The sequence below is a fragment of the Mauremys mutica genome, chromosome 16 (genome assembly GCF_020497125.1).
Source record: "Mauremys mutica isolate MM-2020 ecotype Southern chromosome 16, ASM2049712v1, whole genome shotgun sequence".
Taxonomy (NCBI): Eukaryota; Metazoa; Chordata; order Testudines; family Geoemydidae; genus Mauremys; species Mauremys mutica.
The window spans coordinates 13,527,221-13,541,763 of record NC_059087.1 but is presented as its reverse complement, the minus strand read 5'-3'; the positions used below and the strand labels follow the sequence as shown (position 1 = coordinate 13,541,763).

The window sequence follows — 14,543 nt, the reverse complement described above, 5'->3', positions numbered from 1 at the left end:
TCTCCACAAGTCCCAGACTTAACTATCACTGGCTAGCAGCAACTGGGGCAGACACCGTTAGAGGTGAAAGGTCATGGCGATATCTTGAAGATGAGAATCCTATTTCATTTTGAATTTTAAGAGTGAACACTCCGTCCCCCCAGCCCTCTCCCCTAAATAACATGCTGCAGGCTATTCCCAAATCCTGGTAAAACTGTCTCTTTTCATACAGCACGGATTAGACAGGCTGTTCACCACGGCTTAGCCCTTGCCCCTGTGCAGAGCACCACGGAGCAGCTTGAAGGCTGGGGGCTTTGATCATTTCCACCAGTTCAATCATCTCTCAGAAAAAGAAGCCCACAAACGCCGCGTCTTTCAGCTCCTGTTTGAGCAGAAAGTGACCCGAGCCTAACCCAGCCCTTCCGAAGATGATTCATTAGGCTCAGACTCTGGGGACCCAGGGGGGCTCTTTGCCTTTCCCCCCTGTCCCCCGCTTTCCTATAGATGTCATAGCTCTGGTCAGAGGCATCCTGATTGCACGGCTTTGATGATGCAGCGCCTGGGACTTCTCCTTAAGTAAAGACTGGATGAGCTCAGCATAGGGGTGACGTTTCGGCTACTGTAGGCTAAAGCCTGGTAAATGTATAGAGCTGGGCTTTGGCGGCTTTTCTTTGCTGTCAGGTGGCCTGTATTTAAAGAGGAAGAAGCAGCAAACAGTGTGTTTCTGGGTGATTACTGCTCTCCTTGGGTGTCACCCCGAACAGGAAGCCAAAGCTGAGCAGAATCATAGAAATGCAGGGCTGGAAGGGACCTCAAGAGGCCACCAAGTCCAGCCCCCTGCGCTGAGGCAGGACCAAGCAAAATTAGACCATCCCTGACTGGTGTTGGTCCAACCTGTTCTTAACAATTTCCAGTGATGTGGATTCCACAACCCTATTCCAGATCTTAACTACCCTTGTAGTTAGAAAGTTTTTCCTCATATCTAACCAGAATTTCCCTTGCTGCAGATGAAGCCCATTGCTTCTTGTCTTACCTTCAGTGGACATGGAGAACTATTTTAATATATTTAAAATTGAATTTAAAAAATAACTTTTAATTAGTCCAAAAGTGCAACATTCCCTCAGAATTGCACCGCCTGCGATAGCTGTCTGCTAATAGGAGGTGGAGATTATGTATTTACAGGAGGATAAAAATCATGGCCACACATCATTTATTAAGTTTTAACACTATGGTTTTGTTATCACTGACACCCAGAGAGAAGGAAGGTCAGAGCTGAGCAGGGAGATCAAGAGTCAGGACACCTGGATTCGATTCCCAGCCGTGCCACTTCGGTCAAGTCAATTCCCTGTCTGTGACTCAGTTTTCCCATCTGTTTAATAGGGATAATAATGCCTACCTCACAGGAGTGTTTGGGGATTAATCAATGGATACTTTTGAAGTGTCACAAGATGCTGTCAAAGTGCACAGCATTATAACCAGGGTTGAGGATTTCAGAGTCCTCTTGTAAGGAGTAGGTCTACAAATTTACCCTAATTGTGAGCTCAGCTGTGGGAAAGTGAATAAAAGTTTACAAAATGTTCCAATAACACATCACAATAAATGTTGAAGGAAGAAGGTGCAAAAGGGAGACAGAAAAACAGAATTAGTCCAAACAAAAAGGCCTACTGATATAACTGATGGACTGTGTGACAATCATGCCCAGGAAACAAAAGAAAGAACATTCTGCGCAGAGCAGATGATCACAATGATCTCCTCTGGCCTTGGAATCTATGAAGAGACGCATGGGGTTGGAAATCAATGAACTGGTGTGTTGAAAATTAGACCTCCTACGTGGGCTAAATAATGAGAGGCTGGACTATTCCGCTCATCACCTCTCTTTCAGTAGGAGCCAAGGACTGACTGGGATTTCTGGAGGAGGAGGAAGGCTGTCAGGCCACCACACCACTTCAGGGATTTTGCCCTTGGACCCCGGAATTCATTGTATTACCATGAAGCCCAGACCTCAGCACCACACCAGCAAAGACTCCAGCCAGAGACACGCAAGATCCGGCTCTGTCTCCCCTTCCCTTGCATGTTCCTTTCTGCCCCACTATTTTCCCTCCTATGCTGCGTCTCTCCGTCTCTCTTTTGTTATGGCTTACCACACGGCACCAGCACAATGAGACAAGACAGTCCATGCAGCTCTGCTCAGCCTGAGAGAGACCAGACCAGCCAGATAATGTCCCAGACCCCGGACTGGGAGATGAGCCAGAACCCAGAGCAACTGCTGTCGCAGCTGACCTGTCAACCCAGGACCTCAAGAATATCAACAAAAAACATATTTCCCTGTCTTTACTATCTCCCCTCACACTTTTCTGTTTGTCAAAAGCAGAGACAGTGACCATCTGTCATGGCTGGATGGTGGGTAGCCAGACCTAGTAGTCAGAACCAGAGGCTGCAAGACAGGAGTCAAGAGTTGGCTGGGTCAGGATACCAGGTCAGAAGCAGCAGACAAACACGAAATCAGAACCACCAGGGGGGAACCAGAGGCAGGTGACAAACTGGAGGTTGGGAACCACGGGTCAGAGGCCAGGACATCAAGCCAAGGACACACACAGTCCACAGCATGGTGCAACCCAGTTCAGTTTCTTGTGCCTGCTGTTGGATTAAGTAGGGCCAGTGGGCCAGTCAGCCACTCTGGGACTCTGCCAACCAAACCTCGGGGCGGAGCCTTCCACTGGGGTTGGGTGTCGTGTATCTGAGGTGTGCTAGTCTCAGCAGCCTGCTTGGTGGAGTGTTGGAGTGGGGCTGCTCTCAGCAGTCTTATGGGCCTGGGTTTGAGACCCATGGGTCATGACACCATCCTTCGCATCTCAGAACTAAGCTACAAAACTCGCCCCCTTCTCCCCGCCCCAAGCAAGGCTGTGCAGTAAAAGGCTTTTTTAAAAAGAACGTTGATAGGTTTTGGTTAAGTTTGTTTTATATAATCATTCCATTTCAGTTTTAAAGGCTTTAAAACGTGCTTTAGCTCCTTTTCTTTCACGTATCCCAACCCATAAATCTCCAAACTTTGGCAGTGTGCTTGCCATGGTACTAAGCAAGCTAAGGTCTGCGTATACCAGCCCTCAAACCTTGTTTCGCCCTGCTCAGTGCTAGACAGTAACAGAGTCGTGTTAACACCTTTAAGTCTTTGGGCCCATGTAGTCCCTTTAAGGTAGTACAAGTCCTTTCATCACTGATCAGTAACTCACCGTGCAGCATTGGTGCAAAGTGCAATAGAAATGTAACGCATTATGGGAAGAGTGCAACAATCGCAGTTCCTTATGGAAATTCCCTATATGAGTTGTCCTTCAATAAGGTATAACTGGAAGTAATAAAATGATATTAAATAAAGGGACATTTAGACTGAAAATCAGGGGGAAATATCCCTCAGGAAACTGGCAGCAGATAACACACCCTGTTCCTTTCTCTAATTACTATCAGTTATGATGAACCCCTATTATCCTTCTTGTGCCATATTGACATTTGAATTAACTTTGGCTAGCACCAGCAGAGGGCACTGTTACCCCACAGACCAACCCCCAGTTCCCCTGCCCGATCCACACGAGCTATCCCGTGGGAAACAGGGCTCCAGTTAATATTGTTTTTAAAGTCATTTCAACAGAAAAAATCAGAAATAAATCCCGAACTTATTACACTTTTTGAGTGTCTTGGTAACTATGTAAGGTTACATTTTCCAGCCAAAATCTTGTTGAAAATAGGGTGAGTTGTGTGTCTTATTCTGCTGGAAATTTACCATGTGGGCTATATCTAGGAAGGACGCATATGTACGGACCTACAGTTGTATGCTGCACCTATCCCATTATTCTGAGACCTCTAACTGCTCGGGTTTGGCTGCACAGAGGCACCTGGGGAGGGACCAGAGAATAAATCACATAGAGACATGATTTACCGGCATCACCTTCAAATCTTGTTTCCACAATTTAAACTTGATGTCTTTGCTTTTCCATCATCACAAAATATATCAGATGCCCCTTTCTGGGGAGTCCAAAGGCACCTCCGTGGGGCAGCCTCACACAACTCCCACGGGCCTGTTTATCCTGCCTCACCATTTCTTTGGATGCGTGAGCATATTTTCATTATCCTCAATCATCATGGTAAAGGCAAGTGAATTTTGTGCCCGGGCTGGTAAATTTTAATGCCAGTCTTGAGTGTTGGGCATAAATACCATATAATCATTTGTGTGGCCATAGCTTTTCCCATGATCAGGTAAATCTAAAACACAAATCTAAAACACAACCCCGTTGAACATACGCCACTGGAAAGGAGCAGAAGAAGGAGAAAAAGTCTAACCCAGTTGCCAGGAGATGGAAGTTTTATATCACCAACATTAAACCATTTCAAGACACACACCCAGTGACACCTTTTTATGGACTCCTTTGCGCATGCATCACAAAACCTCATAATGAATCTGAAATGGACACGTGCCAGACAGGTCAAGTCAACTGAATGGTTGACTTAGGCCCACTGCCTCTCTACATTCCCCGCTCTAACCCGATGCTAGTGACTCATGGTACCAGGATGCTTTGGTACATGCCATGAAGGTCACCAAACAGAGTCAGAACCTCTGGTGTAGCTCCATAATTTACACCAGCTGAGGGTCTGGCCCTGAGAGTCTGGCAGAATGTCTGAGGCAGAAAGCTCCACTGATTCATCTCAAGGAGAATTTCTTTCTCTGGAACAGACATCAAGAGAATCCCAGGCACTCATCTTAACTGCTAAGGGGCAAGGTAGTCTCTTAAACAGATAGCTCTCAAATGATTCTGGGCTCTTATACTGGGTAACCAGAAGAGGTCACTCTTCCACCCACTGGTCTTCACTTGATCACTAAGAACTAATTAATAGCAACACCTTAGGGTCCCATTCTTGGAATCTCTCCACGAGCTTTTTATGCTGAAGTTAACAGCTAAATGCTAGTTATTTAGATCACCCCTCAAAATAAGATCCCCATTGGATAATGCTGAAAAATAAAGCAATTTTCCACCTAAGGCCACTGTTTCAACACCTGTCAACTGCAGTAGCTGGGTCAAGGTACATTATTACTGAATGGGCTTCCTCCAGAAAGCTAATGATTACACTAATACGTGTGGACTCAAAGTTTACATCTGGCTTGGTGCCTTTCAGCGTGGACCTTATTAACAGGGAGTTCTCTACAAGCTGCGAGCTCGAGTTTCAGGGATAGCAGGATCAGCTAGTTTGACTCTGCAGCAACCCCTTACAGGCAAGTCAATGACCAGGGAAAGCAGCATCCAGCTTTCTTTGGTCATGGTTTGAAGAACAGTCAGCATGATCCATAGTCTTTGAGGGGGAGAGAGAATAGGAGGTGGGTGAGGGAGGAAAAAGAAAGAAATCATCCATGGGTCCCAAAAGGCTTCCAGTCCCCACCAGGGGAGACAGGTAAACAGCATCCCATACGTGTAATATCACGACCCCAGGGTGGGTTATCAACAGCAAAGCTCGAACCTGGGACTTCTGGATCTAAACGGTGCCCTGGCTAAAAGACTCCATTAACAAAGGCCATAGCAGGCTCCTCAACCTCTCGAGGGAGACACAATGCCACACTGAGTGGGTTACACATGGTTTTTAAAAAAGGGAGAGAAAGGGGTGGGGAAAAGATCATCTGTGGGTCCAAAAAAGGCTCATACATCCTCCTCTCTCCACCAGGAGGAGAATCCGCGCAGGTCCAAACCTGCTGGAGTCTGACAAAGGGAAGCCGGGAACCCAAAGCATTCAAGACAAATAAGCTCCAACTGCTGTAACTTGGCTAAAGAAACCCACTGGATCAGACCTATCAGATATGGGTTTGCGACTGCAGTTTGCTGTAGGACTGGGAAGCGAGACTGCAAGTAGGGCAGGTGCGAAAAATAGTTTAAAACCCTGGCTTGATGGGGTCTGGGAGTACGAAAGAACACATTGTAACACAGTCATGTTCCACCTCATTGCAAGCCTTATTTAACTCAGCTCTATCTATGATCGATTCCTCATTGTGACACTGAAATAGTGAAAGATGAAGGCCTACCTCCAAGATAAGTTCCTTTTATTCCACTTTGTCACAGTCTGAGTGTGCCGCTTCTTCCTGGTCTCTGATTCAGCAAGATCAGGGAGAGAGCAACGAGGTGTCTTCATTAATTCCAGTGTAGCTTCATCTAGATTTCAAAGAACACACACACACACACAAAAAGCGCCTTGAAATACTGTGATGGAAATTGGTCTAACGTCTCCGCTTTCAGAGGGTGAAACCGGGTGTTAAAAATATTAATTTCCTTTCCTTACGACACTGAGGGGAACACAGGGGAGGGAGGGAATGAGCATTATAGACGCCTTGGTTTCGTGCAATGCGGTGGGCTTATCAGGCAAACGGTGGCAATGCAGCAGTGATAACATTCCCCTTAAGACACGCCTGTAGCCATTTCAATCTCTCCCTGACCTAGAAGGGAATGCTCTTCCATCTTCACTCTTTGCTCACCACAGGGCTGTCGACAGAGCTGTAGGCTTTTAAAACTGTATTGATCCAGACTATAACTTTTAACATGGTTGGAAATGCCCAGCAACCAGGGCTGGGTTAGGGAGTGGGAAATCTCTCCCTTGCCTAAAGAAACTATATGGGGAAAATAGCACTGATGACTCTACTTCTAGATCTTCTACCGTGCACTGGGTGCCATTTTCTTCCCCACAAACAATCGATCCAGTGCCATACGCGGCGTGGCAGCAGAGACGAGGGGATGTGTCTCGCGAGGGGGAGGCTGATATTAACAAGGTTCTTCATACACCTCTACCCTGATATAACGCAGTCCTCGGGAGCCAAAAAAATCTTACTGCGTTATAGATCAAACTGTGTTATATCGAAGTTGCTTTGATCCGCCAGAGCGTGCAACCCCCACCCCGGAGCACTGCTTTACCGCGTTATATAGGGGTAGAGGTGTAGTTGATTAGGAACAGATGTGCAGCTGAGGCCATGTCCCACCTCCACACACGCACACACACACACGCTGGAATAGTTGTGTGTGCTGACACTGAATGTTCCCGGTCATAGAGCGGATTGCATTGCTATAAGGCTATGGATATTAAACCCCCGCCCCCCAAAACCCCACCTTAAACAGGATAGCAGTAATCATTAACAAGTCCCAAAATGAGGACAAAGTCTCATTTTCCAAAATGACACAACTGGAGCAAAAATGCTGTTGCAGTTCCGGTTTATCTTTCCCAAGAATCACCTACGGGGGTGGTGGGTGGGGGGGTGGGTTAGGCCTGGCCTTAACACTGGCTATGTACTATTTTCAAAACTGGGAAATAGGAAACCAAGAGCCTTGTCGCCCCTGGTGCCCTGTTCATAATGCACGCCCTTTGGCAAACGGCACCAGGGTAGAATGATGACAGCACATTTCTTCCCGGTATTCTACGTTAAAGTGCACCAGGGAACTTTTGGTTCACACCTGCATGGTCTACGTGGACCAGTTAGTGCGCAACACTTCAGAGCATTTTAGAAATCACACCGCCGTAGAGCACATTGCTGCTTTGTGTAGACAGGCCCTTAGTCTCTTCTTTAATCTGGATTCCCAGCTTTCCCCTGGCAAAGCAGGATAGTATTTGCATACAAATACACCACAGTCGTGTTAGACTGGAAATTGATTTGCAAGAGACTAATGTTCTTTTCTTCATTAGTAAGTTTCTTTATTAGGAATGGAATCAAATTGTCACGGGCTGGCTCCACAACCAGCAGGACTCTGTGGACGCACCAATTTACAGATCTGGCCTTACAATTTTATTCTAAAAAAAAGGGAAATTAAATATTTTTATTTAAAACAAAAATCCCAAAACACAAACCCCCAATTCACAAGGAAAAGACTGTGAAGTGCATTTTAAACTATGCTCATCATTTCACACGCAAAGAAACCCCAAACCAAGAAACCCACCTTGCTCCCGGGCCTCTCGGTGTTTCTGATAAGATGTGAAAGAAAGATAATTACATGTATTTAATTAAAAATGGAAAGCAAGCATCTCAGTGATGAGCTGATAAGAAACGTGGACAGAGAGCTGTTTAAATGACATGGGAAGCAGCTGCACAGAGCAGGACTTGCCGAGAGCTGCCAAGACACAGCCTGGACTTGGCAAAGGAGGAGAGCCTGCTAATTAGCAGGTTCTCGCTAACTCTCTCCTAAATAAAAGCAGTGAAAGCAAACTGACCTCACCACAGCAGGTTGCTTCTATGCATAAGAACTGTGGGCAGGCAGGGAGAGACAAAGAGACTTGAGGAGGGTTACAATGATACTCCCCCCCCTCTTTTTTAAAATGAAAACCACTGAGAAGATTTATTAGGGCCAAGCAAATGGATTCAGAGAAAAGCAGAACCAACTTTGAAAATCCCAGCCCTGGTCTTATGTGTGCTTATGTCGACCAAACTTCACCATGGAATTATTTGATGCTCACCTACTGCTAATTCTTTGTGGGGCTGATTGAACTGTCTGGACGGGAATGCACTTGACCCAGTCCCAACATTGCAAGAGTAGGGTTCAGCCAACCTGGTCTTGCAAAGGGTTGGACAACTCCAACTTGCACTTCGGGGGTCTGATCCAACTCCCACGGAACTCCAAGGAAGTCGTTTTATTGACTTCAACAGGAGCTGGATCAGTTTCCTAGATCTCATCCCTGGAGCTCAGGGAGAAGTCTGTCGGAGGGCTCAGGTGTGGTGAACCTTATGGTAAGACTCTGAACTGCTTTGGGTGGGAATAAATAACGCAAGAAAATAATTGACTTGTTATGTTTTTAACTAGAGCAACTACTTTTCTTGAAGAGGTGGAAGAACACTAGGATACACAGGAGTGTTCAGTGTCACAGTATCTAAACAACAACAGTACTAATCTTTCATAATTCTATAATTCCTTCCTCTGAGGCTCTCGCTTCACAAGCATTAATGAATCCAATGTCACAGAAAGGGAAACCGAGGCGCAAAGCGGTTAAGGACTTGCCTCCAGTCATGCAGAAAGTCGCCAGGAATAGAATCCCAAACCCCTAAACCCCGTGGTTTAGCCATGAGCCCATCCTTCTGCAGCTGCAAATTGCTGAGGCTGAGAGCCTGACAATAGCTCTGGCTTTCTTAGCAAAGAGAAAAGCCAAAAAACCTAGCTGTCTTCAAAAATAATTCAATGCAAGCAAGGATAATGAGCAGGAGAAAAAGACAAAAAGAACAGCCATGAGTCGGTCTTTTAGAAACAATCTTTCCACCCCCACCCCTTTGTCAAAAAGAAGGATAACAATAGAATAGTTGGAGCTGGGCGATTAATTAGCTATTTTTTCCTCAATTGGATGATGTAATCAATGATTCAAAAAACCCAGCAGTTCTGATGGTTTCTCTCCTTTTTTTAAAACACATCGAGAGCTATTCTGAGCACAATACGAACCCCATGGGCACGTGGGCCTAGTGAAATAATTGCCCGCCTCAGGTTGTTGAAAACGCAAGGCAACAAAGCACCTGAGCCATGTAATTACGCCTTATAACTGCAAACTGGGCCGTATGTTGTTGCACACACATTAGATCTTCCTGGGACCGGCACAGTTATCCTTCTGCAGGCTCAGTGGTATAGGAGAACGCACCCCCCTCCCCAATCTTATTAAGAGCCATCTCTGCAGCTGATCATCAAAATGAAACAGAAGAAGAAAGTGCTTGTTTCCGACTGACCTAGTATCCCTGTTGCTTCTAGGCCTCCAAACTGCTGCATGGCTGTGATGGCTTTTGCAAGCTCCTCCTGGGTCTGCAGTTGTCCTGTGACAGGGCCTGGAGGAGGCAGGTAGCCAAATTTAGTCAGCCAGTCCTGTAAAGCAAGGAGAAGGGGGAAATAAGAGAAGATAGAATGACAGGGTCTGAAGGTCCCATCGGTTCCGCATGGAGATGTCTTTCCCATTTACATGTCTACACCTGAGTTCCTCATTGAACTTTGTGGTCCGTGTTAACAAATGAATGTGTCAGAATGGATGTGTATACATTACTTAAGTAATGGAATCCAGTGACCTTCATGCATTCCAATGCTGACATTTAATTTTCCCATCCGGCTGCAAGCTATCTTTGATCATGGCAACAGCAGATAAAAAAATGAGCCTATGCAGCTATCTTTTAGTCTCCCTTTGGACCTGTTGGTTGTTATCAGAGACCTGTTTGGGGAGACTTGCTGAGGATTAATGGAGCTGAATAACAAAGAGCGAAATAGAACTCACCCGCTTTTCATCTCTACATAGTACTGACTTTGGGGCAGGAGTTAGGCTCCCTGGGGTCCCACCCTCTCCTCTACAGTGTTTGGACGGTGCTAGAATTGGCAAGGTAGACCCATTCCTCTCCACATCCTCAGGATAAAAGTTCTGCCTGCCTGCCTATTCACCCTTCCTTTAGCAACAAGGCCTCAGTTACTCCACTGGGACTTGCTACTGCCTTCTTGTTACTGACTTATTCTATTCTGGGGCCTGAGACATCCCAGAAAACACTGTCTGATAACCAGGAAACTGGGGCTTTCTTACCATGAGGGCACTCAGGGAACATCTCAAGCCTAGGAAAGAGGGTAGATTGAAAGTGGAGAGGCAGCAGTGGGACCTGGAACGGACAGTTCATCCAAGGAAGATATCTTGGGGTTTTGGGGAGTGGCAGGCTAGTGCCCCAAACACTGCAGATGTGGAGAAGGCGTGGCTCCAGTGACTGAAGATGGGCACAGGGGCCTTCATCTGCTCCCTGAAAATGTCTGCAGGCGGGGAGGTGCTAGGGAGCCATGGGTGGGGCGGAGCCAGACCCGTGTTTTTGGATTCGATGCACTTCACTTGGGTTTGAATTGTTTTGTTTCGAGTTTCGTGATGAGTTTTGGAACCTCAAATCATTAAAACCATGAGAAGCAAACCAGCCACTGAGGTTCACTGAGACTCAAACAAACCAAAGCTGGTGGGTTCCACTGAAGAGAGATTAGAGGCTCACGCGGTTTTATATCTCATCTTCACCATCATCTGATTTAGGGCCCAACCCAACTCTCGTTAAAGTCAATGGAGTCAATGGGGGCTTCAATAGGAGTTGGATCAGGCTCCTTAATAGGAACCAGGTGGCAATTTATGAAATGATCACCAATTAGCTAAATTTCCAGGCAGCTCTCAGAGTAGCCGCAATCACCCAAGACCCCCAGCCGATGAGCCCAAAGCTTAAACACAGGAAACGCTGGAAGACACAAAATTATAATGAGCTTCCGGGGAAACCATCCTGTCACACACACTGAAAGAGCTTCTCTTCAATTCTCCTAATCAGCTTACATGAACACATGAACAAGAATGTCACCAAAGTGAGAAATGAGCAGCATGGTTTATAAACAGAAAGAGGGGTTTAGATTTCTTCTGAGGCATCAAGAGCCACAGAATGTTCAACAGATTTAGGCCAAAAATAATTTGAGCCACACTAAAATGGCCATTTCCAGGAGACCAATGGCCTTTGTGTGTGTGTATATACATATAAACTTAAAAAAAAAACTTTTAAAAATATAATATCCCATTGATAATGACACAGGGAGCCTTTCAAGGCTAGGCTACTTGTTCAACCCTTCCCCTGACCAGAAGTGGTTGGTTCTTTGGTCACCTCTGCAAAATGAATTTGGGAGTCTTCGTACATTCCCGAGGGCCTGAGCCAAAGTCAATGGAAAGTCCCCCATTGACTCCAATGGGCTTTGCGTCCGGCTCTTAATGAAGAACTTTCCATTACAGCTATAATTCCCCTGTTATTGGAAAGATCAGCAGAAAGACCAAGAACTGAATGGTCCATGAAAATTGACTTTCCCCTCTCAGCTGCTACCTTTAGCACAGGGTTAAAGCCCATTGGCAGGGCGGCTGTGTGTACTGTTCCTATTGGGAGGACAAAAAGAATACTTCAGAGCTGCCATTCTGGCATCTTGCAGGAACACTAAATGCTCTTAACCCCCCCCCCCCAATATCTTCCATCTTATTGACAAGAAATAACTAAAACCAAACCAAGAGCCACCAGTTTAGTGCCACATGCCAAGAAGCAATGAACGAGCCCTCTACCGCAAGCTTATATGTAAAAACTCGATTCTCAAAGCTGTGCCGCGTTCTTGCTATGAAAATGCTGGTAATAACGGGGCACAGGCTGAACATCGTATAAATGAGTGGCAGCTACGCCGGCTCTTGCTGCACAAGAAAAAGTCAATCTTTGTTCAGTGGAGGAGAACGAAACCATTCAGAGTTGCCCATGATTTTCAGAGGACAGTCCTGATTTTTATGTATTTAAGAGGAAGGGTGGAAGGGTTTACGCCCATCTCCCTCCCCCTATGTTTAGCCATCTCTCTGCCAATGATCTCAGTGTATGTATTTAGAGTCAAGCCCATATATTTTTTTATAATCTAGAGTAGTATGGCCCATAAGAAACCTAACCACCACCTCTCTGCCCAGTGCCTGATCATCTCCAAGGAGGCCTTCCATTTACTCCCATTCTTGTCTCCGGTCAATGCAGAAGGAGCTGCAGAGAAGAACTTTATATTACTGTGAATACATGACTCCTGTGTGTTTTTTATCAGTATCAAAAGACATATTGATCTACCAAGCCACTAAGGCCTGACATTGATTTAGGCGTTTACCTTGGTCAATACACCATTAACTTATTTTGGTAAGATTAATGCTGTGAGTCAATATCTGCTTACCACTGATGCTTGACTGCCCAGTTTCCCAACACCCTTCAAGGACAGAGAGTTCTCAAGCCCCTATTAATGCACTGGGTTAAGTGGGCTCAAACTTACACAACTCCCTTGTAGATTTTCTTGTGCTTGCTATGAGAGCAAAATCAGCCATTTCTTTCCAAGAGCCAGGCCTCTGGTTCCTGGTCTCTCTCTGGCTAGTCAGTTATTTCCTTGCCCTCGGTTGGCTCATTTTAGCACGATTGCACAGTATTAGAATAGGGAAAATAGCTTATGCTGCTTTTTTCACATTGTTTAAATGTAGCTCCCAGATTCAAGTAACTCAACTGCTAGGAACATATTAGCTACCAAAGACCACAGACTTAACGCTTATCCCATCTGCTGGTAAGTGTGGTCTGAAAGCCGGGCTGAATGCTGTCATCAGTGTTTGCTCCTGCTGCTTTATTTGTCCCTTTGCATAGGAAAAACATTGGTGACAGCAATTAGCTACACAAATTGCTCCTGAGAAATTGCCTGTGACATGGAGCCCTATGTCAGCCCATCGACTGCCAGGGACCGTGGGGTCTAATTTGGTTTCCTTCACAGCCATGGAGACAGTGTCATTTATCCTTTAGTTGTAGCAGAACCTTTTGTACACTGCAGACCTAACTAAATCAGCTTCCCTGTAGCCCTCCTGGAGAATGCACTGGAAGATGAAAGGCAAAGAAAAGGGCACACAACTTTGTGGATGTGGATGTGTAGCGGGGTGGTTACCCGCTCCTGCCCTTTGGGGCTTAAAACAGCCCAGGAGAGGGCTGTGGCACGGGCAAGAAGGGCTTAAAAGCTGCAGATCTAAAAGCTGGGCTGATTGGGGAAGCGGCCGCAGCTGGGCCACACCCTAAGCAGGCCACAGCTGGCCTGTATAAAAAGGCCAGGGAAGCAAGGCGCAAACAGTCTTCCTCTGCCTGTAGAGGGAGAAGGGCCTGGCTGCTTAGAAGCTAGAGACAAGGTACCTAGAGTGGAGCAGGGCTGGGGAAAGGCTGAGGAGCTGGGGAGCTCCAGCCTGGAAAGCCCCAGGCTGCAGCCTAGCATAAGGCCAAGAGGTACTGGGGGTTGCAGGGGGCAGCCCAGGGGTAGGCAAAGGCAGCAGGTCCAAGCCCCTTTGCCTATGATGAGTGGCTGATACTGCAGTCTGCCCCAGAGCGTGGGGGCTAGATGGTGACCGGCAGTAGCCATATTCTGAGGCGAAGTGGTGGTAGTGGGTTGAGGGTTCCCCAGGGAGGAGAGACCCAGATTGGTGGGGGACTGCCAGGGGGCAGCACCCCAGTTAAAAGGGCACCGGGGTCCAGGGAGGGACATGGGGGCAAAGAGGACAGGCAGATCACTGGCCTGCAGAGGGCGCTCTGGATGCTGGAATGAGCTAATTCCCAGAGGACAACCAGCAGAAGGCGCCGCAGGGATGAGTCTGCATGTCTACAGGTTGAAAGAGCTGGAGAAGGGGATCAGTCCAGGGGAAGCCTTCCGTGATTTAGCTCTAGCAATAACTGTACTTTATTCATCTTTAAAAAAAAGAGTTTATCATCTTGCGCTTCAAAACATTTAGGACAATGGTGGGAGCTCCCTGCAGCTAAAAACACCCTATTGCTGCTTTGCCTAAAGAGTGACAGACCCACCAATGACTTTCTCAGGGTTTACTCACAATGCTCAATCTAGATTATTTCATTCTAGATTTAAGGACAATCCATGCTACTAGTTTTCCTGTCCCCAGCTGCTCTATACCAAGTATGGTGTGCAGCACCCTACAGTGATTCATGCTTGAGATGTCCAGGCCAAGGATGGATGCCACCATCTCTTCAAACAGAAGATGCAACTTCTCCCTCC

The 14,543-nt window shown here is 46.5% G+C and overlaps 1 protein-coding gene across 1 annotated transcript in view; it reads right to left on the bottom strand.

Annotated features, from left to right (window-relative positions):
• The window catches only part of MMP17 (matrix metallopeptidase 17), a 124,689-nt gene that overhangs the window by 30,377 nt on the left and 79,769 nt on the right, over positions 1–14,543 (bottom strand). The window contains exons 2-3 of the mRNA XM_044990418.1: positions 9,695–9,827; positions 6,038–6,164 (exon numbers count right to left, since the gene is read on the bottom strand). Coding sequence (XP_044846353.1) covers positions 6,038–6,164; positions 9,695–9,827 — 260 coding nt within the window. The remainder of the gene's footprint in view (positions 1–6,037; positions 6,165–9,694; positions 9,828–14,543) is intronic.